This window comes from Simochromis diagramma, unplaced genomic scaffold, assembly GCF_900408965.1.
Source record: "Simochromis diagramma unplaced genomic scaffold, fSimDia1.1 OVJJ01000557.1, whole genome shotgun sequence".
Lineage (NCBI taxonomy): Eukaryota > Metazoa > Chordata > Actinopteri > Cichliformes > Cichlidae > Simochromis > Simochromis diagramma.
Genome location: NW_024387156.1, coordinates 239673 through 264164, shown reverse-complemented (window position 1 = coordinate 264164; position 24492 = coordinate 239673). Strand labels below are relative to the sequence as shown.

The 24492-nt window shown below is 42.1% G+C and overlaps 1 protein-coding gene across 2 annotated transcripts in view; it reads left to right on the top strand.

The window, feature by feature from the left end:
* LOC120744125 (calcium-activated potassium channel subunit beta-4-like) overlaps positions 1-15631 on the top strand; it is a 49450-nt gene extending 33819 nt beyond the window's left edge. For both annotated transcript variants that reach the window (XM_040048280.1, XM_040048282.1), the window contains exons 3-4: positions 11049-11176; positions 13973-15631. In XM_040048280.1, coding sequence (XP_039904214.1) covers positions 11049-11176; positions 13973-14297 — 453 coding nt within the window. In that variant the 3' untranslated portion in view covers positions 14298-15631. The remainder of the gene's footprint in view (positions 1-11048; positions 11177-13972) is intronic.
* Positions 15632-24492: the final 8861 nt, after the last annotated feature.

The following is a 24492-nucleotide window of genomic DNA, read 5'->3' as shown; positions in this document are numbered from 1 at the left end:
CTGGAGGGAAACAAACCACCTGGTGTCAGAGAGAGTCTGACTTGGTCGCAGCTCAGCGATCCTGCTACAGGATAATATGCATGTAAAAAGCATGGAGTGTGCTGAGAAGGGCCTTACTTCCTGATCTTAATTAAAGTGAACAGCTGTGGAAAAATCTGAAAGTCCTCAGAACACTGGCAGGATTTCTCAGTGGGAGGCCCACGGGAAATCAAAAAACTGCCCCAGAAATTAATTAATACCAAACGAGATGAAAATTCATCAAGTTCTCAGGATTTTAACTGTAGACAGACCTGCCCCACTAAACATGCACTTGGAGCCATGGCCACAGTGAAGCGATGACCCCAGGGTCTGAAAAATAAATCCATTGTAGTGAAATCAAAACCTGCAGTTCCTCTAAAATCCAGCAGAGGCTCCCTCAGTGAGTCAGTCCCCACAGACTCCCACATTAAAAAAACTCTCGATAGATATTAAGGGACACCCCCATTAGCCCCTCCGGTGAATCAAAGCTGCAAAAAAAGAGCTTAATTTCTAGCACCGTTCAAAGGTCTACTGTATTTCTCGCACCATAAGGCACACCGGATTATAAGGCACATTAAGCGAAACAAAACAGTCAGATAAGTCAAACTTTACTCAAGCCACTCTTCTTGCTTCCTCCACTTCTGTACCATTGATTCATTTTCTTGCAGCTGCTTTATTCCCATGTTGTTTCAGTATATTAATGACTAACCTCGTATTGTGGATGGATTATCTCAGTTGTTCTCCTGACTGAAGTTTGGTCCGTTTACAGCATCCTGCTATGCAATTGCATTTGTCTCTAACCATCTGGAACGCTGCCATTAAATTTTATGGAGTGGAAAAAAGTTAGCATTCATCCTCCAGCTTCACTGTGTTTGTTATGCTTACATAGCTGTGTAGCTAGCAATCACGTAGCACATCATTATATACCAGCTAGCCCAACTTCAGTAACCCTACAAAAGTCACTGCTGTTTAGTTTTCTGTCCTCATTTATGTTGGAAGTGATAGCAGAGCTGTATGTTTTAATTTTTTCAGAATATTTTTTCTATGACATTTGTACGGAAGAAGATTAGGGTCACTGGAAGAAAAAAAAAGTGTGAACGTCTTCTTCTTTTTTTTCTTTTCCAGAATTCTGAGAAAAAAGTCAGAATTCTGACTTTAATTTCAGAATTCTGGAAAAGAAGAAAAAAAAAGACATGCCCACTTTTTTTTCTTCCAGTGGCCCTAATCCTCGTTCGTAGATTTGCATTAGTTTTGGTTTTTAGGTGATTTTTTTGCTCTACTAAAGAATAAATTTAACGTATTTCGGCAGTAACACATCTGGGGCCACAGCTGTGCACACTGGTACCTCATCTGGAGAAGAATGGTTGATTATTCTTGAGCTTTGTTGGGAATAAATGTGCATTAATTAGCTCAAAGAGATTTTTTTCTGCTTTCATACGGTGACTACACATACTCAGGGAGGGACTGAAGCCAATCCAAGCAGCTGCTGTTGCCCCTCCAGAGGAATCATTTAGCTGGCTGTCATCTTTAATTTAGTTCCACCTACTGTCCACAAACTCAGGTGTGGCTCCATGCTGGTGAGAGATGCTCCGTTCTGCTTTTGACCTTTGAGCTTCTGATTCGGTTAAAAACATCCACCACAGTTCCACAGAGTCCACAGCTTCCATGACTGATGGAGACGACCCCCTGCCCCTTCTCTGCACCAATCAAGTCATCATCATGGCAACCAGTCGATTCACAGGAACCAGCCAGACACCAATCAACCTCCTGCTACATGAATCTGAGTGTGTGTGTGTGTGTGTGTGTGTGTCACAGAGGTTATTTTTGTTCGCTGAAAATAAAACTGAAGAAAAACAACGCGATGCCGACCCCCCTTTAAACTTCAGATTATTGTGACCTCATTAGAGCACCTCCTGCCGAGTAATCACTGTCATTTATTTATTCATTTAAGAGCTGCCACAAAAGCAATGTGATGAAACACTGAAACACTCTGTCAAACCCTCTAAGTTTTGTCTGTACAGTTTATATGTTGTATATTTTGAATCTTGTTTTCACCTGTTTGCATCACAAACTGTATATTCAATTTAATTCAATTCAGTTTTTTTATATATAGAGCACCAAATCACAACAACAGTCACCTCAAGTCACTTTATACTGTAAGGTAGAGACCCTACAATAATACAGAGAAACCCAACAATCAGAAGACCCACCATGAGCAAGCTCCATGATAGTAGGAAGGAAAAACTCCCTTTTAAGAGGAAGAAACCTCCAGCAGAACCAGGCTCAGCTTTTTGAACCCCATTGTGGTTTTCACCATCTTGTTTCTAAAACCAGAAGTGTTATATTTGGATACGTTATTAGCCAGTCCTAGCTAGCAGTGTTGGCAAACTACAAGATTCAGTACTACTAGTAGTTTGTTTAGATGCTGTTAGTACAGTTACCTCACAGCAGCCATAATATTGGTCACATCATGTCATTAAAATGCTCCAAAAGGCTTCAGCAGCACAAACATGGTCCAGAGATCCACTTCAGTTAGTTGAGGTGTAACCTAGCAGGCAGCTATCAGCTACAGCTGGCTGCGTCGTGTTGTGGAAATTTTAATTACCAAATCCTGCAGACACGATGAGTTGTAACAACACCTTTATTTCAGCTATCTTATGCATAAGGAGGGACGTCAGTCAGGGGGCACTGAAAGTCGTCTCTCACAATGAACAGTTCAGGTCCCTTTTATACACAGTCGCAGAACAAAAGGCTTTTACAGTTGCAGTTCACACCTTGGCTCTAAACAGAAAGACTCTCTATCACCTGTGTGAATCTCCCCCACTCTGGGGTCAAGTCTTCCTGTGTGAGCTTCCGTCTCCTGGCTTCCGTCTCCTGGAAAACATTCACCAGTTTCTCACCGTCTGTTTTCCGGCGTGAATGAGGTGTGAACCAGACGTACTAAACTAAGTAACATGAAAGCATTTCATCAAGACAATACATTAAAGGACAATACATTAAAGAGAAATCCCACAACAGTTCCCACCCTCTTGATTGCATCTCAATCACTAGTACCAAGGATTTCTCTTCATAACATTCTGTTAATTACATCAGCAATATTGCACACTCAAAAGGTTTCATAATATGCATCATTCTTACAGTGTCAGGAAAATAATTTCACTCGTCACAATCATCCTTGCTTTCGCTATCATCAATGTAATCTTCAGCCTGCAATAGGGGAAGCTGCAACTTGGGAGACTCGCTTCCTCTTGTCAGTGCCACTGTGATTAATCTACTCAATAGGGTACGGAGGCATGGGATCAGACAACAGCCGCAGCATGTGAGAATGGCAATAAAAGTGGCTATGGACATTAGCAACGACATTACTATGGCCTTATACTTCCCAAACTGTCTGTTGAACCACCCGTCTAAGGGGTTAGTAATGCCGGAGTCCTCTGTCATTTGGGATGACAGTGTTCGCAAACCTTCCAAGGCCCTGGTTACAGTGTCATCTGAAGCTGTGTTGTTTGGAATGAAAATGCAGCACAGAGGACCCACCATAGCTCGTGGGTTGCTCCTTCTGTTGCACGAACCTCCTTGGATGTTGGCATGGTGCTTAGCTGCTGATCTCTCCAGAGGCTCCACCAGAGGGTGATCATCAGCCCACTAAAGGGCATCAGAGCTACCCCAGTGATGAGCTGCTTCCTGGCTTGCTGCATTGTTGCAGGTAGAGGGTAGACTGCCTACTACCTGAATTAGGTGCGGGGATTATTCTGCCCCGTTTGTCTTTTCTGGTTGTTCTCCTCCAAACAGCTTACAGTGGCTGGCGTGGATCCAAGTAACTCGTTCTCCAACCTTTACCGCTGTTTGTGTGGTCAGTAGGACTTGGAATGGGCCCAGCCACCGCTTCGCCTTTCAGTGTCTCCTCCTGAAATCCTTCACTAGCACCCAGTTCCCTGGTTTGAACGGGTGCAGGGGTCCTTCTGCTGGCCTGGGTAGGGCTGCTTTCACTGCTCGGTATAGCTGCGAGAGAGTCCTGGAGAGATTTTGACAGTACACAATCATGTCGCTGTTGCACAACTCTGTGGACATGCCAGTCCATTTTGGAGGTTCTGCCCCCACTCTGGCAGGTCGTCCATACAACCCCTCATAAGAGCTGAGGTGTGCTGGAGGTCTGGTTCGCGTGCGCACATACATCAGCACGAGGGGAAGTGCGTTTGGCCATGTGAGGCCAGTTTCTTCACAGCACTTTACCAGCTTGGATTTTAAGGAGCCGTTCATTCTCTCCACAGCACCTCCAGATTGTGGGTGATATGCACAGTGTGTTTGCAATTTGAAACCTAGTTGCTCGCTAATCTCCTTCAATGCCTTGTTCACAAAGTGAGTACCATTATCACTTGTGATTTTTCCCGGGATGCCCCACCTGGGAATGATTTCTGACAGGAGGGCTTTTGCCACTGCACTGCTGTCTGCACTTTTAGTGGGGAATGCTTCTACCCACTTAGAGAACATGTCCACTACTACCAGACAATACTTCTTTCCCTCGGCTGGTGTCAATTCAATGAAATCCATCATTAGATGGTCAAAAGGCATGTCTGGTGGGGGGTGTGCTGCAGTGTTTACCTGTACTGGGCGTCCTACATTGTTGGTTGCACAAATGAGACACCTTTTACAATACCTCTCAGCTGCTGTGGAAAACCCTTTGGTGAACCATAGCAATGTTACTGCTTGTAGCATCCCCCCTTTGGACGCATGGTCTAACCCATGTGTCCATTTTAGAAACCAGGGGAAGAAGTGTTTAGGTAGACATGGGCGGCCGTCAGGAGATCGCCAGACAGATTCGACCAGTGTGCAGCCATGTTTGCGCCAGAGAGTTTTCTCTGGCTGGGAGGCAAATGACTGTACAGCAGGAAGATCAGTGAGGTTAGGTGTGGACAGTGGTGCCAAGACAAGTTGGAAGGGTAGGCCTTCTTTGGCTGCTGCTTTGGCTGCTGCATCGGCGGCGGCATTTCCTTGGGAGACAGAATCAGTTTTACCTGTGTGTGCTGCACACTTCACTACAGCAATGCGGGCAGGCAGGACGATGGTGTCCAGCAGTGCTGCTACCTGGTTAGCATTGAGGATGGGCTTTCCATCAGATTTCAGGAACTTTCTGTACCTCCACAAGGCGCCAAAATCATGCACCACACCGAACGCGTAGCGAGAGTCAGTGTAGATGGTGGCTGACTGACTCTCCGCAAGTTTACAGACTCTCCGCAGTCTGTGCTGAGAAGTGTCTGGGCAGCGAGCGTAGCATGATCAGAACACACAGCAAAATCCACCCAGTTAGTTCCACGTGAATCACGTGAGGAGGAGCCATCTACATATACTGTAACACTATGTCAGAGTTCTCGATGGGAACATCTAACAAGTCAATCCGAGGTGTACAAGTTTCACCCAATACAGCAGTGCAGCTGTGTGGTTCACCATCCTCTCGCGTGGGGAGAATAGTGGCTGGGTTAAGTGTTGTGCATCGTTTCACTGTGATGTTGGGCATGTCAAGCAGTATGGAAGAGTACCTGAGCCAGCGAGCTGCAGAAAGGTGTGAAGTTTTCTGCTCCAGCAAAATGAGAGAAACTGCATGGGGTACCTGCACTGTCAGAGGAGAGTACCCTATGATGTCACGTGAGGCGAGCACGGCCTTCTCACACGCAGCTACTGCTCGTAGGCATCCAGGCAGTCCTGCAGCCACTGGGTCAAGCTTGGAAGAATAATAACCCACCGGGCGAAGTGAATCATCATGCTGCTGTAAAAGAACAGAGGACATGAAACCATTCTTTTCATCCACCATTTGTGTATATGGTTTGGATGGGTTTGGAAGCGCTAAAACGGGTGCTGTTTGCAGCAGCTGTTTCAAGGAAGTGAAGGCAGCTTCAGCCTCTAGTGTCCAAGAAATGCGATCATTGGCTGACAGACTTGCACCATGAATGAGTGCAGTGAGTGGGGCTTCCACAGAGGAGTAGTGTGGAATGAAATTGCGGCAGTATGATGTGGTTCCTAGGAATGACATCATCTGTTTTTTGGTGAGAGGTTTTGGAATGGTCATTACAGCTTCCACCCTCATGGAGGAAATCTGGTGAGAGTTGTAAGAAATCACATGGCCTAAGAATGTGACTTGCTCTTTACAAAACTGTAGTTTTGACTTACTAGCTTTGTGGCCCTTGTTATACAAATGTGTCAGTAACGCGAGGGAATCTGCAAGACACTGCTCTTGTGTGGGTGCACACAGTAGCAGATCATCGACATATTGCAGTAACACTGTGCCTTGGGACAGGATCAAGTCTGACAGAGAGTCTCTTAAGGCTGCATTGTAGATTGTGGGGGACTCACAGTAGCCTTGACACAACCGAGTGAATGTGTAAGCCTTTCCCTGGAATTCAAAGGCAAACCAGAACTGGCTATCTGGGTGAACTGGAACAGAGAAGAATGCATTAGTCAGGTCAGCAACAGTAAACCACATAGCGTCGGATGGGATTTGGGACAAAATGGTGTGGGGGTTAGGAACCACAGGGGCTCTGGGGATTACAGCCTTGTTCACAGCTTGTAAGTCCTGCACAAACCGCCATTCAACAGGTTCATTTGGTCCTCTGATTTTCTTCACAGGGAATAGTGGAGTGCGAACCGGAGAGGTGGGGCATGGGATAATTACTCCGGCCTTTAACAGGGATTCAAACACAGGAGTAATCCCCTCTATGGCTTCCTGTTTCAGAGGATATTGTCTTTGGCATGGTCTAAACGAGGACTTTGGAGTGATTACCACTGGCTCACAATCTGTAATCAGGCCTACATCATACTTAGATGAGGCCCACAGGGCGTCAGGCACCTCTGTCAGCAGGGGGTGTGAGGAGTTTAGAGGAGGTGTCGTTTGAAGCAGACAGTGTGAGACAGCTATGTTCGCTAGCTCAACTGAGTGGACACACTGGACTGTATACGTCATGGTTTTTTTGTAGGCTTTCATTTCTCGAGAAAACAGCACTGTGGGATTCTCTCTAGTCTCCCAATCGCAAGCGCGGTAGCACCAGTGCATAAATTCTCCCATGTCTTCCCACTGGCAGCTGTGAGCTTTTGACAGGGGAACATGTGGGACGGATGCATCCATAGTAAACATGTTTCTTTGCTCATCGGTGAGAGAAATCGCAAGCGCACCAAATATGGAGCTCCAAAACATACATGTCACAGTTAGCAAATCGTTCTCGGTTCTGTACCATTCTTCCTCATAACTGTCATCAGGGCCATGCAGAGAAAAGTGAGACATGCAACTCAACTCTCCAGGAGCCATAAAACAGACATCTGGAGGCATGCAGTTGCGAGTTGCTTGTATGAATTCTGTAACAAGCAGTCCCTCTTCCAGCTTCCACCCGTAAGCAAAAGCCGGGGTCACGGGGTTATATTTCACCATCATATAATCATAGTCAGATTGCGTGATTGTGATGCCATTATAGCAGAAGATTAAACTTATTTTCAGTTTACACATCAAATCTCTGGCAAGTAAATTCACCGGGCACAGGTCTGACCGCAGAAACTCGTGTGTGAATTTTCTACCCTGTCCGTCTACACAACACAGGGGTATGGTGAAAGTTTCTCTCTGTATGGTTCCTGACGCTGATACAGAATGAGTGAACCTCTCACCCAGCATGGGCTGGGGTGAGAGAGAATCTGAGCGTAGTACAGAGTGGGTGGCCCTGGAATCTACAAGAAATTCTACTTCCTGATTACAAACTAACATTTTATACAAGGGCAGTGATTTATAAGGCGCGCTATTTAAATGTACATATGTACCAGCTGGTGACAAAGAAACGTGTTCTACATGCTCAAAAGTGTGCTGTATTAAAGTGTGTGTGTCTGTGTGTAAAACACTTTCTACATCAATGGGTGTGTGTATGTGTGTGTGATTTTCACTTCCCTGTTCTGATGAGGTGGGCAAACCACAGCCTGAAGCGTACTCTGGCGTCCTTTCCCTCCGTTCTCAGTCCGCTTGCTCCCACCGTGGGCTCAGCCTTTGGTAATTCCGGTGTTGTTGCTGTCTATCTCCACGACGGCCACGGTTAGGACAGGTTCCTCGCCAATGTCCATAGTCCCCACAGACAAAACAGGCGCCCCGATCTCGTCTTGACTGCTGTTGTTGTTGATAATGTCCTCGGTCTCGTCTGTTCTCCCCACTTCAGCCACGCCAACTGTCTCTGTTGTGGAAACCTCCGTGTGGGTTTGCCACAGCTTTATACAGTATTAGGGCTGCATTATGGAGGTCGGCATTCTGTTTTTCCTCTCTTTTGATTTTCTTCTCATCCATGTGGCTCTGAGCGTGGCGGGCATGGCGTCGTAGCTCCGTTAGCCGCGGTTCATCTTCTCCCCCCACGTACGAATGCTTTACCTCGGCTGCCACATCTGATCTCAGTCCCCGGAAAATATGGCCGCAGAGATGGTGCTCATATGTGGAGGCGGAGGCGCCCGTCATGTCATCTTTGGGTATTCCACCATTAGCTTCAAACACAGTTGTCATGCGATGTATGAAATCATCCACAGATTCTTCCTTTCTTTGCTTGCAAGCCTGAATCTTTGACATGTCCACCTTATCTGGGAAAACCTCCTTTAGCTTATCCATCAGGTGGGTCACTGCAGTACAATATTCACGGTTTTCTCATGCTCATAGGTCAGGTGTCGTATCCTCAGCGTAGGATCAGGCAAGTGAGGTGATATTCTCCTCAGGTCGCATGGTTTCAGCTTGCCTGCCAGTGCATGTCTAATTTCTTGACCCGTGGGACGATATTCTTGGCAGAAAATTAGGAGCTGCTCACCGAACTTTGCACCTGACACGAGAGGGTCAGGTAGATGGCTTGTTGCGTCAGCGATGTCTGACTGTGTCCACGGTCTGTGAACTAAAATAGGTCCCTCGGGTCCCACCACTTCCACCATCGGGAGCTGCAGGGGTTGTCCTTTCACCTGTTGCTGTCTCCGCGTTCTCTACCCGGTCTGGAACTTTTCGACCTCCTAGCTGCTGTCTGCGTTGTCTGTATTGTCCCACTCATCATCAGTGAGAGAATATTCAGGCTGATCCGTGGCAAAAGGCAGGGCGTAATATCCATGGCGGCTGTCCTTACTTCTACTCTTTTCTCTCACATCTCTCCGTTGCGGTGTTTTGTCTTTCGTCGCTTCAGCTCGCGGAGCGTTTTCAGCTCGCGACGCGTTTTCAGCTCGTGGCGCGCTCCGTGTGTGACTGAGCGCTGTGTCGGATCTGAGTGTCATTCTTTCCGCTTCATCCTGGCGGGGCTGTCGCTCCTCAGTTGCGGAATCGGCGCTGGCATCCTCTGGCGGTGAGGCATGTGGTGCAGAGCGGGATAGGGAGGGAAAGGAGTCCAGGTCCGCGTTGGCTTTCAGGCCCTGCAAAACAGCCTGAACTGCGGAAGCACAAACAGTGCGTGAACAGGGAAATGATGTTTTGTTCTCCGTCTTATACGGAGGTGGAAGAGGCGCTGAGGCAGATTCTGCGTCAGCCTCCCTTCCACGCACTTCTCTAGGTAATTCTTTCAGAGCTGCTTTGTTTTCTCTCCTTTCTGCTTCCCCCATCCACATTTTCAAACATTCCTTCTCATCGCTTACCCTAAGCAGATCTATGGTCCTAACCTTCCCTTTCTTCAATAATTTTGCTTCTTCCTCCCGCAAATGTTCCTCTATTTTCTTTAACTGGTTAACACTTAGCGATCCCTTTTCAGGAAACCCGTTTACTTTTTGCCACTTAACAACATATTTCATACACCCAATTCCCCATTTCTTAACCATACAGTCAAATATTGAGGTTTGTCCCTGGCCACCTCGTGGAGCGCTTGCCACAGCCGCCTCTCGAGCCGCTAGTCCGGCTCCGCTGGCTGCCTTACTGGATCTAGATCCCATATTACTACACGAGGCGTCCCCCGTGAGGTTCCTTGCCTTCTACGGACCAAGGAACGAACACCGCCACCCCCAGTCTCCTTTGAAGAAGTTAGGATCTTTTAGAAGACACTAGGGATGTCACTCCGTGATTCTACACGAAGACTCTCCGTGATTCTACACGAAGACTCCCTCGGAGCTCTTGCCCTGGAAGGTCGTAACATGTTCACCTTCTTGAGCTCCCCGAAGGCTGCAACACGCTCACTCGGCCAAACACAAAACTCTCGTGACTTGTTAAAAAAGGTGGATACAGCTCACCGTTCTGCAGGAGTTTCCCCTTGATTCGTCAAGGTGATCTCGGTGGTCGCTGAAACACAGGCTCCGTGACTCTGCCTTTCTCTTTGCTTTAAACAGCTGGCAGGACCGAGGCGTTTTGCTACCTCGGGGTGATCAGCCGTCCCAGAGCCGTCCTTCAGCAAGAACACTGGATCACCCTGCTCACAGCGCCAAACTGTTGTGGAAATTTTAATTACCAAATCCTGCAGACACGATGAGTTGTAACAACACCTTTATTTCAGCTATCTTATGCATAAGGAGGGACATCAGTCAGGGGGCACTGAAAGTCGTCTCTCACAATGAACAGTTCAGGTCCCTTTTATACACAGTCGCAGAACAAAAGGCTTTTACAGTTGCAGTTCACACCTTGGCTCTAAACAGAAAGACTCTCTATCACCTGTGTGAATCTCCCCCACTCTGGGGTCAAGTCTTCCTGTGTGAGCTTCTGTCTCCTGGCTTCCGTCTCCTGGAAAACATTCACCAGTTTCTCACCGTCTGTTTTCCGGCGTGAATAAGGTGTGAACCAGACGTACTAAACTAAGTAACTTGAAAGCATTTCATCAAGACAATACATTAAAGGACAATACATTAAAGAGAAATCCCACAACAGTCGCCATTCACCTGTCAGTCAAAGAAGCCACGCCCCTAATAATGCAAACTTTAAACAGGTGTGTTATTAAATACAGGCGTTAGGAAAAGAGAACAGTTTCTGTATCCGGCTGTAAACATGTCTAAGTGTGCTGATGATGTTTATATGATGTAAAACTTCATGTAAATTAAATTGAATATTTGTGCTGAATTTTTTGTCGCAGTGTTCGTTTGTGCCTCCGTGTGAGAGGGACAACCAGAAGAACAGAGACAGCGTTCTGTGGTGGGAGGATTACTTCACCAAAGAGGTCAACAGCCAGTCGTTCATCTGCTTCTTCAACCAGCAGCGGCGGTGAGGCTCACGCACACGTTTACAGCTCAGTCTATTTGGAGGTGCGATTCAGATAAATTGGAAATCAAAGAAAGTGTGATCCTGTCACATCATTGTTACCACAGAAGACGAATGACCGGACTTTCTGACAGACACACTTTCCACTTTCAAATTTGCTGTTCCTGACCTTTGACCCTCAAGAAGTGACCTCTGACTTCACATTAATAGTCTTTCCACTTCCACTTATAATTAAAGCCATTTTTTTGTCAGTGCCCTATAACTTCATGCTTATACTTAAAATTTTAATATAAATTCAAATTTTTATTTCTTTTATGCCATGTTTTACCTACTGTCTAATAATACCATCATATTATTCATTTAAAGGTTTATCTTACTATAGTTTTATTGTAATATTCATCTTTTCTTCTGGTTTCATTAGTGCTCTGTGTGCATTATACACGATTTCTATTTACATTTTGCTTTCAGGGTGAATTTATGTTGCAGGTTCAGATGAGAAGTGGTCTCTTAGCTCTTTAACTTTGATGCATTTTTAAGAAATGTTCATTCATGCTTATTTGAATATTTAAATACATAAAAATATACATATAAAACATGATGAAAAACAAAGTGATTATACTGCATTTTCAAACAAAATCCTGTCAAACACCAAAAATCCTCAAACCGTTGGTCTTTCAATCGTTGGACCAAAAATTGTTTAAATGAATAAAAAATAACCTTTAATTAAAATCCCAGACCACTTCATTCATTCAGATTTTAAATGCCTTATACATTATTGTTATTTTAATTAAAAAATGTGAAACATCAATTCAGGCTGCAGCCTGAATTCTCAAAATATATCTTGTTAACCAGTGAATAATTTCAGTCTATAGAACATGGAACAAGTACAAAATTAAACCTAAAAACATCAGTCGTGTACCGTCAGCAGTGACGTTGTCAGGAATTCAGGTAGATGATGCTTCAAACTAGATTATGACACTAATCAGAATGTTTTTTTCTTGCAGAGTGAAAATAAGACTGCAGAGTCAAATAGAGACCAGCAGAAAAAAATGACTTTGCTGTTCATCTAAAATAAGATATTTTGACTTTCTGAATTTCCTTTATCACACTACCAATGACATAAAGGTGAAAATGTAGGTCAACAGTATGATGAAGGTGGATTATCAGAGGTGAGCAGGAGACACTGAGCAGAACAGCAGAAGGATGCTGAGGTTACAACCTGAAAATAAACACTGCAGTGAAAGATAATAAGAGCAGGAGGAGAGATGTTTGAAGAAGCTCTTCTTTCCTCTCTTTTTATTCAGGCTCTGTCCAAAAAACTGATGAGACAAAGAAAAGCCAGAGATCTGCTTTAGCGTGTCAGCTTAATCCTCCGATAATTCACCGTCAGTGCTTACCTGTGACCTTGGTTAGTTTTATTTTTATCTCTGCACCAGAAAGATCCGAATGAGGAAATGCTGGTTCATAAATGAGGCCCCAGTGGGAGCTCATTGATGCTACACATCAGCTCTTCTTTGGTGTTTTAGAGAACAAACTGGAACACGCAAAGTTTCTTTTTTCATTAAGTTTAGAAAAGCATGTAGTCTCTAGATGTCTGGCTTATTTCAGAGGTGGCATGAAGGTTATATCCCAAAACTTTTTGGTGGTGTCAGTCAGAGTATGAGAGCTTAAATTAGACTGTGCACAGCTGGAGGAGATCTTTCTTCTGGTCACTTCCAACTCCCTAATTTTTATTTTGGGATTCCACTAGAGCATCGGCATGATTCACAGTTCACAAAATCCTTACTGATCTCATAATGGCCCAGAATTTAGATGCTCACTTCAGCATGAACTTTACTGAACACTTTTTAACCCTCATCCTCCATTTTCCCTCCGCTAATGTGTTTGTATTAACCTAACCACAGCTCTATAGCTAGCCACCAGTTATCACACCACTATCTGTCAACTAGTAAGACTTCACCAGCCGCCCAAACATTGCTGATATTTAATTTTCTGTCTTCATTTACAAGTAACAGCAGTGCTGTACATTTTAACTTTTTTGGACCCTGAAATGATTAAAGATGCTCCACAGCTAACTGTGGAGATGAATGTGTGCTCAGTTACACTGCAGATAGCTTAACTCTATTTTTGGGAAATTTGCTATGTTAGTTTTTGTTGATACATAGAAGCAGCTTTGCCTTTCTTTGTTAAATTGTTAGGTGTACAATTCATTTTAATCATGTGAAGATTGAGATTCAGAAATGAGACAATGCCACTTTTCAAAAGGAGAGATAGATTTTGTTTATCTTTAGTAAGATGTCTATTTGAGTATGCCGATGTTGGATTGCAGTTAACGATATCCAGCTAATGTAACATTAGTTATACTACCTAAATGAATAACAACATAAACACTTGTTGAGTTAAGCAAGCTAGTCATTAAAGATACTCCGAGTGAGGCCCATGAACCTTAACTGCATTCTTTCTAATGACCAGCAGGGGGCAATTCCTCTTATAGAAAAAAATCATTGTCATTACTGTGGAAAAATTACTCTACTGCTCACCTGATTCGGCACTTCCAAACAAAGCTTTCCTAATGGGATGTGATTAAGGGGGTGTTTGCTTCTATCTTGCTTTCATTGTCTGTAACATGAAATATTAGTAGGAAGCCTTTAATTTTAGTGACAGGAGATGGTTTGGTATGAAAAAGGAGTAAAAGTAGAAGGACCTGTAGGAGGTCAGTGAATTAACAGTCAATCCCAAGAGTAGTGTTTTAACACCATGTTAAATTCATGCTTTTACTTTTTCTTCTTTTTATTTCAGGCCTGATGACGTGTTGTGGCGCCGTTCCCATGACACCAGTGTCCTGTTACACTGTGTTCTTTGGCCAATGGTTTCCCTCCTTCTGGGCACGCTCATTGTGCTCCTGACGGTATGTGCTCGCTCCCTGGCTGTTCGAGCCGAGGCCCTCCAGAAGAGGAAGTGCTCCTATGAGGTCTGCCAAGACCTGTCTGCCATGCCACCTGACCGCTGCGGCAGCAAGGCCAGAGACCCACTCACGACAAACTCTGACCCCGAGCTGTCATCGCCCTCAAGGACCCTGCCGCTGTTTGCGGTCCCAGTGCGGCGCAGAGATCGGGAACATTAGAGCGAGCAGAAAGATGTTTCTTCAGCATGAAATCACTAAGAATGCCAATGAGCCGGTGGGCGAAGTCGACTTAATGGCTAAAGACGCCACCAACAACCCATTGCTGTCCGGACTGGTTGGTATGATCAGAATGTTTGAATGAGGTGAAGATGAGGGGACATCCACTGTTGCCTATAGATTTCAGCAGGAAGACTGTACAAAACTTCAGACTTTTTCCTGATTTTAGCTTAAAGTGGATCAGTGGAAATCTTCTGACTAGCAATGAAAGGCTGTTTAAATGAGGGTAGTTGGTGTTGGGTACTGATAGCTGGTTCTACTTTGGGTCTGGTTTCTAGTCATCAAGAAACCCAGACTTATTAAGTTCTGGTGTTTTAAGGGTCTCTTATCAAGTATCTTTATCTGTTATACTTGTTCAGTCATTTCAGCTTACATGTGAGCTCCAATATTTGGATTAGATAATTTGTTATAGACCAGCTATATAAATGAGTTTGTTCCAACTATTAAATGGGAAAAATCTGTATTCATCAGAGATCTTTCAGTGATCATCCATCAGTTTCTGGCTTCGTCCAGCAGCAACTAATCACATATAGAACGATATATGTTCAAGATATTCTGGGAATGGGCTAAAAGTTATTTAAATTTAACCATCTCCAGTTCAGATTATTGAACTGGAAGTCCCATTATGACCTACTTTTGCCTCAGCGATGAGAGCTGGATCTCCTCCAATCTCAAAACGATAAACACTGATCTTAATTTCAATTTTAGAAAAGTGGACAAAGTTGGATTGAGGTGAGTCTGGCAAATACACTGTCGTAAGAAAATGATTGAAATCAGCCAAATTTGAATCAGGTAGGGTTTTTGATTCTTAGAAATTTTTGACACCTTGTGCTGATCTTTGACTTGTGTTTTTAAGTTGTTATACGAAGCATGAAAGCTGAGATTCTATCAGAGATTCAGATTTAATAGGATGCTATCAAAGCCCAACCCAAACCCTCGCGCTGTGATTGATGATGCAATCAGGACAAGACAAGCATAAGGACTGACTCTTGGGAAGTAACTGCTCTTCTGTAGCTCTCTTATTAATGTAGTTTCCCTTCAAGTCCCAGTAGCCATGAATGTTTCTTAACAGAGGTGCAAAGTCTTGATGTTACCTTCAGGATTGTCTCTGCTCTTCTAGCTTGTGCAACTCAAGGCAGTCTTTTGCTGAGAATTTCTTTCATCAGTCTTCTAACAAATGAGACATATTACATATGTGAAGATAAATGGTTGTCTACTACAGCACTTTTATAGTACAATTTGAACCCTATAGGAGCTTAGCAATGATTTTGTTTCGTTGAAAAAAGTTTTTACCAGCACACAGTCACAACTGTTGTTTTCTCTTTGAATGGTCATAGAAAATATCTGGATTGTTTAGTCGTCTCTTGTGCTCTTGGTTGTTTTCTGGGGGGGGGGGGGGGTGTTGTGCAAGATGTTTTTAACCTCGTAACATCTGCCAGGTCACTAGTTTAGGTTCACATCAACTTTTCCTTGTAATTTTCACCTGTTTTGCATACACAAATGGACATGACTGAAGAACTGTAAGACTGTGAGACTGATATTTAACTCTCATTTAACAACTCTAGTTTCTGAAGCCCATATAACCCTAAAGTAGGGGTCCCCAACTCCAGGCCTTGAGGGCCGGTGTCCTGCAGGTTTTAGATCTCACCCTGGGTCTATACACCTGAATCAAATGATTAGTTCATTTCCAGGCCTCTGGAGAATTTCAAGACATGAGGAGGTAATTTAGCCATTTGAATCAGCTGTGTTGGATCACGGACACATCTAAAAACTGCAGGACACTGGCCCTTGAGGCCTAGAGTTGGGGACCCCTGCCCTAAAGTTTACACTAAGAGGTTTGCCAGGTACCTGGTGGATATTAGAAGGTTAAATCCAGTTGGTTAAAACAGTCTTGGAATATTCTGGAAATACTTTCAGAGTCAGAGTTTCCAAAGACCTTTTTGAAAGGTCGACTGGTGTGGGTTTTTCTAACATTTTGGCTGCTCAGCTCTGTGACTGGATTTTAAGGTAAAAAGTGAAGAGGTGAAAAATATAAAGAGCCAGTAAAAGGCAAATGGACGGGTATTTTTAAATCAATATTTGGAATTCAATTTAAATAATTAAACCTGCCCTATTAATTTATGTATTCAAATACACTGGTGACTCATCAGAGTGCCCATTAGTGGATCCTATTGCTTCAGGGACTCGAATCCTCTACAGGGTTGACGATGCAAGAGCTCTTTGAACCGTGAAGGTGTTGGCAGACAGCAGGGAGCTCAGCAGAAACAACCACAGCTAATGTTACTGACAACGTTACCCTTCAAGTCGCACCCAAAGAAATACAAAGTTCATGTATTCAGCTCAGTAAAATCAGCTGCACCACAGTTTCCCTTCAAAGTAGAGTGTAAAAGAGACCAGGCACCTGCAAGTCAGTTATAACTTTTTTACTTTAAGATATAAAGCATCCTGAAGCAACTGACAGATTACTTTTGTCTTGTATAGCATATTTGATACTATATAATTAAAAGTGAATGTTGGAGGTAGAACATTCTGTGGTCTAAATTTGGCAATTTATTATTTCCTCTAACTGGGCTGAAACTGCCCTAATTATGTCAAAAGAAAGATGTTAAACGTGCTGTCCCATTTCACTAAGCCAGGTTTCCATCCAGTTGAAACCAAACCTAAAGTAAATCATGAATGAATCATGAGTTGGTTCATCAAACTGCACGTGGCTTTAACTTACCGGTCAGTACCATTAAAATAATAAGACACAAGGCAAAAGCTCAAAAGGTGGAAATGTAAAGTACACTTTTGCTATTATTATTATTATTATTATTATTATTATTATTATTATTATTATTATCATCATTATTATTGTTAAGGTTTTCAATCCTTCTATGGACATTGAAGTGGTGTTTCAAGTACATCATAAGTCTCTTTAATTGAAACATCACCAATTTTGTCATATTTTGGTGATTATGGATTAGACTACTAGTTCTTAATGTTTTTTAGTCTTCAATCCTTCTATGGACATTAAAGCTAAACACCATAACTAAATATTACTCTATGAAAAATATCCATAAACGGATAACTTTAGATCCCAATGTTATCTACAGGACTGCAGTTGTCAGTATAGGGGTTCTGGCCCGTTAAAACTGCATTTTAAAGCATTTAGAAGTAGAATTCTACTTTAATTTGTGCCACATTGTTCACTTTTCAACGCTTCAAAACAAAGCAAAGCGTCAGTAAGTCTAATTAGGAGGACAATAACAAGGTTGTAGTAGGATGTTAAACAGACGCGTTGTTGCTTGGTAAACACTCCAAGGTAAAAAAAACAAAAAACGACACATGCCCGTGGCCCGGGATTCCCTCCACATGCTGCCTTCAGAAGTAATGAGGACAGAATCTAGACCATGTGAGTAAAGTGTGCGGGTGCTCGGGGGATTCTCTGTGCTGCAGATGGTTTCGCTCGGCTTCAACCCTGATTGTACAGACAGGAAAAACCTCTGAGCTGACAGCTAAGGGACAGGAGGCTTATAGCTTGTACGTTATACAGGTACCCACAGAGGCAGTATGTAACGCTTCCACAGAAATGTCTCACAAAATCTTCTTATTGGTTCCCAGTCATAATCAGCTTGTGAAAATTTAGAAATATTCAAATGTACCAAGGAGCACTACAATAAATTCCAGCTCAAATTATTTCTTTTTTTGATTTCCTGGACGATGAATGTTCATCCTGCTATCCATTCTCTTCCGCTTATCCAGCTCAGGGTCAGAGACTAGTGTGCAGCTCGGTGCCCTAACAGAGATACATTACACAAAAAGAGGCACCGGGCAAACGTTCAAACATTGTTTTATCTTAAATAACAGTTTTACAAATTGGCGAAACAAGAGTTAGAGGCTTTTTCAGTGAAAGTTTTAATCCTCCTTAACAGTCCATAACAGTTAGGATCTAAATTAAATAAAAATATTTAAGTTATTATGTATCATATTATTATGTGTCATACACATGCTAATACTGGATCATAAGGAAGGATTTATTTGTGTGTATAACATTTTAGTTTTGCACTTGGTATGATTTATGTTAATTTGAAGGGCCACCTGAGTATAGCAAAGTATGTAAGTTAATTAAGTGTTATTCTTTTATCTTTTATTTCTCGAGTCAACAAAAGAATCAAAAGTTTAAAAATTTTGGAAGCAGTAAACGTCTTAGCCTCATATGCCACAGGAGATTTTGAGACTTGAAAGTCGGCCTTTGAATTTGCAAGTCTGGAAATGGCTGATCTATATTAATAGAGCATCATATTTAAGCAGAATTATGTTTCAAATTTTGCTAAATAAGAAATCACAAACACTTGTTTTGAAGGCATCTGCAATTCCTCTTTTGATTCGTGATGACGTTCCTCCATGGCAGCAGTTGGCACCCCACGTCACGTCCTGTGGAAAAGGCAGCCATGTTTGGTGGTGCTGAAGCATCTCTGCTTTTCTCAGTAAACGGTCTGCAAACTGTAACGATGCTGAGCAGCAGACAGCAGGTGGTGGAGAAGCTGTAGGGAGTTTTAATTTGAATATCTTCACAGCTCCCACATGTTGGCAAAGACATTGAAGTAGCTTCTCAATCTGGATCTGTTCAAGAACGATCAATGTGAAACATGTTTCAGGAAGTCTGCAGAGCTGCTGGGACATGTGATGTTTGGTTTGCACAGCTGTGTTTGCCTGGTGTTGCTGGTATTCGTGACAGTTGCTGAGGGAAGAGTTTAGACAAAAAATTAAGTGCTTTAAACATATTTAAGCTCATCTCCAGAAACACTCCGGGTAAAATTACTTAATTTTCTGCCAAGTAGCAGAGTTAACAATAGACCTGCAATCACGAAGTGTGATTCATCTTGTATCAGGGGGAGTTTTTAATCATCAACTGTTGTTTCCAAATGTCTACCACCGCCTTTCAAACATGCCCAGCAGTCTAAATTCGACCCTGCTTTAAGCAATATTTTTGCCAAGCTGTTCTCTGAGCGAGTGAGCTGTTATTGTCCTGTCATCTCCTCCTCGGGTTCAGCTAGGAGACTGCCATCATGTTTCGTTGTAAACTTGAATTTTGCTGCTGTAACACATTTTATTCACATCACTTTTCGTGAGAACGTCCATCCTGTCTTAGATTTGTGTTGACTGTTGGACACCTTTTAACCATTCCTTAAAAAAGCCTGAGAGCATGAATGTATTGTTTGTTTAATACGTCAGATTCATATCTGATTGTTCTTTGTCTTCATCAGTGATCTTTGTGCAAAATTCAAATTTATTCACAAGTGGCGTTCCTCTAATGTCCACTTGAGGCTCCAAAAATGAGAGTCTGTCTCACTTGCAGCACAATGACCCAAATATGTGTGTATGATGACGGGAGGCTTTAATTTCTGATCTTAAGGAAACTGAACAGCTGTGGAAAAAGCTGAAAGTCCACAAACCTGAGAACATTGGTGGGACTTCTCAGTCTGGTGACCCATGAGAAATCAGAAGGTTACCCCTGAAATTAATTAATACCAAGCAAGAATTCAGTTTATTCTCTGTATTTTAATTGTAGAAAGACCTTTTATCTCAACAAAAATTCATTTGAAGTCATCGCTTAAGGGACAACACATGGGTCTGAAAAGTAAACCCAACATGGAAGTACCAAAAGCTGCAGTTCCTTTAACATCCAGCAGGTGCTCCAGCAGTTGGTCAGTACCCATAGACTCCCATATTAACACTGTACAACAGAAATAAACATGTTTACAGCCTGATACAATCACTGAATTGGCCTTTATACTGTATTCACCCTTTAGTTTGTAACTCATCTTTTTAAATTGTATTAAGGTTTAAAGTTTGCATTGCTGGGGTGAGGCCTTTTTGACTGACAGGTGGATAGTGACACAGGTGGCTATAGCTGCTAGCTGTTTGCTAGGCTTCGCTTCCGCTAACTGGTCTCCCTGAACTGGACCTCTGTTTGTACTGTTGGAGTCTTTTGGAGCATTTTAATGATGTTATCCGACCAATAACATGACTGCTGTGTGATTACTGTACTAACAGACTGTCTAAAGAAGCTACTTAATGTAGTCTGCCAACAAAGCTAGCTCGCGTTGGCTAATAACATATCCAAAGATGGTACTTCTGGTTCTAGAAACAAGATTATACATATAGCACCTTAGTGTGCCACCACATTTCAAAATCGAGTTGAACCATCTGATGCATACTGTCTGTCTGATGCTCTTCAGAAACCTGTGAAGAAAAACAAGCTTTCGTGTTCTGGTGTCCTGTGTGAGACACCCGTGACACTAACACACTTTCTTTCTAGCACAGGATGTCTGGTTCCCACGGGCACTTCTCTGGAGTGCTCCCTCAGGGAGAGTGGTCCATCCTAATCCCCTAATTAAGATAAAAAGTCTGAGCTTGGCTGGGCTAATGTTCTCCAGACCGCTTAGGGAAACATAAACACCAGTTTACAAAGATATTGTGTCAGTCATTTAAACATGTAGGGGGGATAACCACAGATCCAGTCACAGTGAGAATGAACAGTTTGACTCCATGAATGTAGAGAGGCAGAAACAGGACTGAGTGATGTAGCGTCATTAAAACATAATCAGTGCCTGAAGGAGTCAATCAAAAGTCATCAATTCTTTACCTTTTCTGCTTCTTGGACCCTTTCTTCTATTTGTGCAGCTGCTCCTTTTAATACTTGTCCTTGCTTGCTTGCTTGCCTTGTTTTTGCCACTTTTATCATTTTAATTCTTCTGATTCTCTCATCTACTTTCTTTCTGCCCTTTTCTCTAACATTTTCTCTTTCCATTATGCTGTTGGATAAAAACTTTCTAAAAAAAAACAAAACTAAGGGATGTTTATGTGAAAGAAAATTTGTGCACACTTTGAATCTGTTTCTACCGTTAGCTCCTGTTTTTCTTCTTTAACACCATTAAAACTTCCTTATAATCCAGGATCCAGCTGTTTAAAAGCCATCATGTCGTCAATGAATTTCATTTGTCCTCTCCAAAGAAAATGTAGCTTTTGTAGCATTTCTGTGTATTTTCGTGAGACTTGATGAGGTTTTATTGTCTCTGTTTGAGGTCTCCATGTTAGATTTTCTATCTAAAGCCATATGCTAAGCTGTGACCTGCAGTAGCAACTAAACGCTGTATTTAGCTTCTTAACACAAGCAAACGTTTCATTTCATTCTGACAGATGTTTCGGTTTTAATCCACAATGTAACAGTCAGTGACTGAAAGGTGGATGATGGTTAAATGTTTTAGTTCTTCATTGACTGTTTCTCCATAATTATTCTCGGTGTTATTCTAATGACTGTCAAATCATTTCTGTTTTTTGTGTTTGGATCATGCCTTTGTATTAAGAACTGTGTTGTCTGCAGGTATCTTGTCGTCTCTCCATCTTTTTTGAACCTCAGCACTGTATCATGTGACCCAGGTAGCCGCTTCGCCCGTGTTTTCACGATAAAAATGATAACTATTGTGCCTCATAGAAATCTTTAAATAAAAACAAACCTTTTGTCTTCAAAGCCTCGCCATAGAAGATTCTTTTTTCATTTTCAGATCTTCGTGACTTTAATTTATTGATATTAGCTTCACAGAAGCAACTGTGGCTAATCAAATTAAATGTGTATATGAGAATATCAGTTATCTATCAATACCAGATATAGGCGTTTACTTGCTAATGATAACTCTGTTTATGTTACAAAACACACCGTTCCTAACTGATCTCAGAGTTGGCAGCCGCTTATATAGCATGCTAGTCCAGAGATTTACACACAATATGCAATTAATCAGAAATGGCTGCTGGCCTCTCAGCTTAACAAGCTCAAGCTCAGAATACAAACTCTAGTGGCTCATAGTCAAGCAGAGTTACAAGGTGACAGTAATGTAAAGGATGGTTTTAACAGAATGAGAGTTCACTTTCACTTTGACATATTTTAAATGACATCTATTTTTAGATTTCACAAGATAAACACTTGCTTTTCTTGACCTGGTGGCATGTTGCTGGTGTTTGCATGAATTGGCTAAACGTATCTACTCAAGATAGTATTTTACAATAGCCTTGAGATTAGTGTTTCCATTGTTGGTTTAAAAAAAAACATGATGAGAAGGGGCAAGTCTGACTATGAAACCAATTGGCCATTGGTTATCAACTGTTAATCACAAATCAATAGCCAATGAACATACCATGAATAATCCTTCATTTTGAAACAGAGTTTAGAGTGACTGAGCCCATAATCTCTGTAGGACTAAACTAAGTGAACTAACAACAGAAGCGTAAAACCCTGTGTTGCGCTGGAGTTGATGATTTGAAGACTTAATTTCTAAGCTAATGTTACCTGGTGTTTTTTTTTTTTTTCTTTTTCCGCATTAGGACTATCAATGAGAGGCACTGACTCAAAAAACCTGTTGTGGGAAACAGAAACGACTCCTCAGGCCTTTAGACTCAAAGGGGACAACTCAGACAAGGAAGTTCTGTTCACACACTGGCAATGAAAATGGCTTCATGCATTAAAAAAAAAAAGCAAGCCCAGGCTCTACCAGAAGCAACCAGATGCAATCTTCAGGCAAGGTTCAGTTTCTAGGCCCAGTCACCAGACTACAACCAGGCTCCACCATCAGCCACCAGGAAAGTCAACCAAGGCTAGGATCAGGCTCCAATGGCCCAGGACCAGACATCCTTATTAGCCTCCAGGCAATACAACCGACTGAAATTTCAGTTGTAGCTTAGGCATTTAGCCTTTGTACAGAAGAGGTAAGACTGTTTGCATTATGCCACCAAGAAAAAGTGTAGTCAATGAAGAAGCAAGCAAGCAATTTAATCATATAGCACGTTCAGAGCAACTCCCAGCTGAACACAAAGTGCTGTACACTTGACATGCCAGAAATGATACATTGAATAAGTGAAAAAATAAATAAAAATAAAATTTAAAAAAAATAAGATGATAATTAAAATGATCTTAAAAATAATAAAATTACCACAAATAGCAAAAAATAAAATAGTAAAAAATGATAATTAGAATTACATTTAAAACAATAAAATCAGCACATTAGATTAAAACAATAAAATCAGGGTCATATTGTGTCATATGCCAAGGAGTAAAAATGGGTATTAATAAGACATGTTTTAAAAGTGGACAGTGAAGGGGCCTCTCTAATGTGCTGGGGCAGATTGTTCCAGAGATTAGGAGCAGCGATAGAGAAGGCTCTGTCCTCTGAGCTTTCTCTATATATCTTCCAGTTATTCTGGAAGATATATAGAGGTCAGTTAACTTCATGTCTGAAGAAATGACAAAAATCTCAAAACAGCCAAAAAGTGATTCTGGACTTAATGGGAGAGATAAAAGACCTTAAAAAGCAAAACTCAAGAGGGTTAAAAGGATTGCTCTCTCGAGTTTGTGAGCTGGAACAATACTCCAGAACGAATGGCCTGATAGTGAATGGGCTGGAAACCATGCACAGATCATGTGCAAGTTACTGCAGGAGAAAATAGGCAACCTTCAGAGAAAGAACAACTCTCCTTAGAACAACAGGTATTTGCCTTTTTTGAAACAAGGGTATAAATTTAGAAAGCAAGGACACTGATGTATATCACTTTCTTCCAAGAAAAAACTTTGGAGAAAAATTGAGAAACCTCTCATCATAATTCATGTTATTAACAGAAAACAAAAGAAACAGTTCCTTAAACAGGGACAAAAACTGATAAAACTATGTTAACGAACACCTAACAAAGAAAAATGCTGACACTTGAGAAAGCAACTAAAAGTAGTACTAGTGGAGAAGTACTAGTCAGTAAAAAAGTAAATGTTACAGCTGTTACAGAGAGGATGTCCTGTGAATGATGTTGACAGTCATATATTGCAACTAACACAATATACATGTTAGAAATTGAAAATGAGATTGATCCAGACAACAATTTACTAAATAAAATGGAGACTAACTGTTGCTATTACAATGAACAACAGTTTAATGACACAATTCAGCATGTGCAAGGAATATCACTTATTCATTTCAACATCAGAAGTTTATATGCACATTTCCAGAACATAAAAGAATACTTGGCACAGTTTAAAAAACATTCATTATAATTGCAATCTCTGAAACATGGCTTAAGGCAGATAAGGTAACCGATATTGAGCTGGATGGAT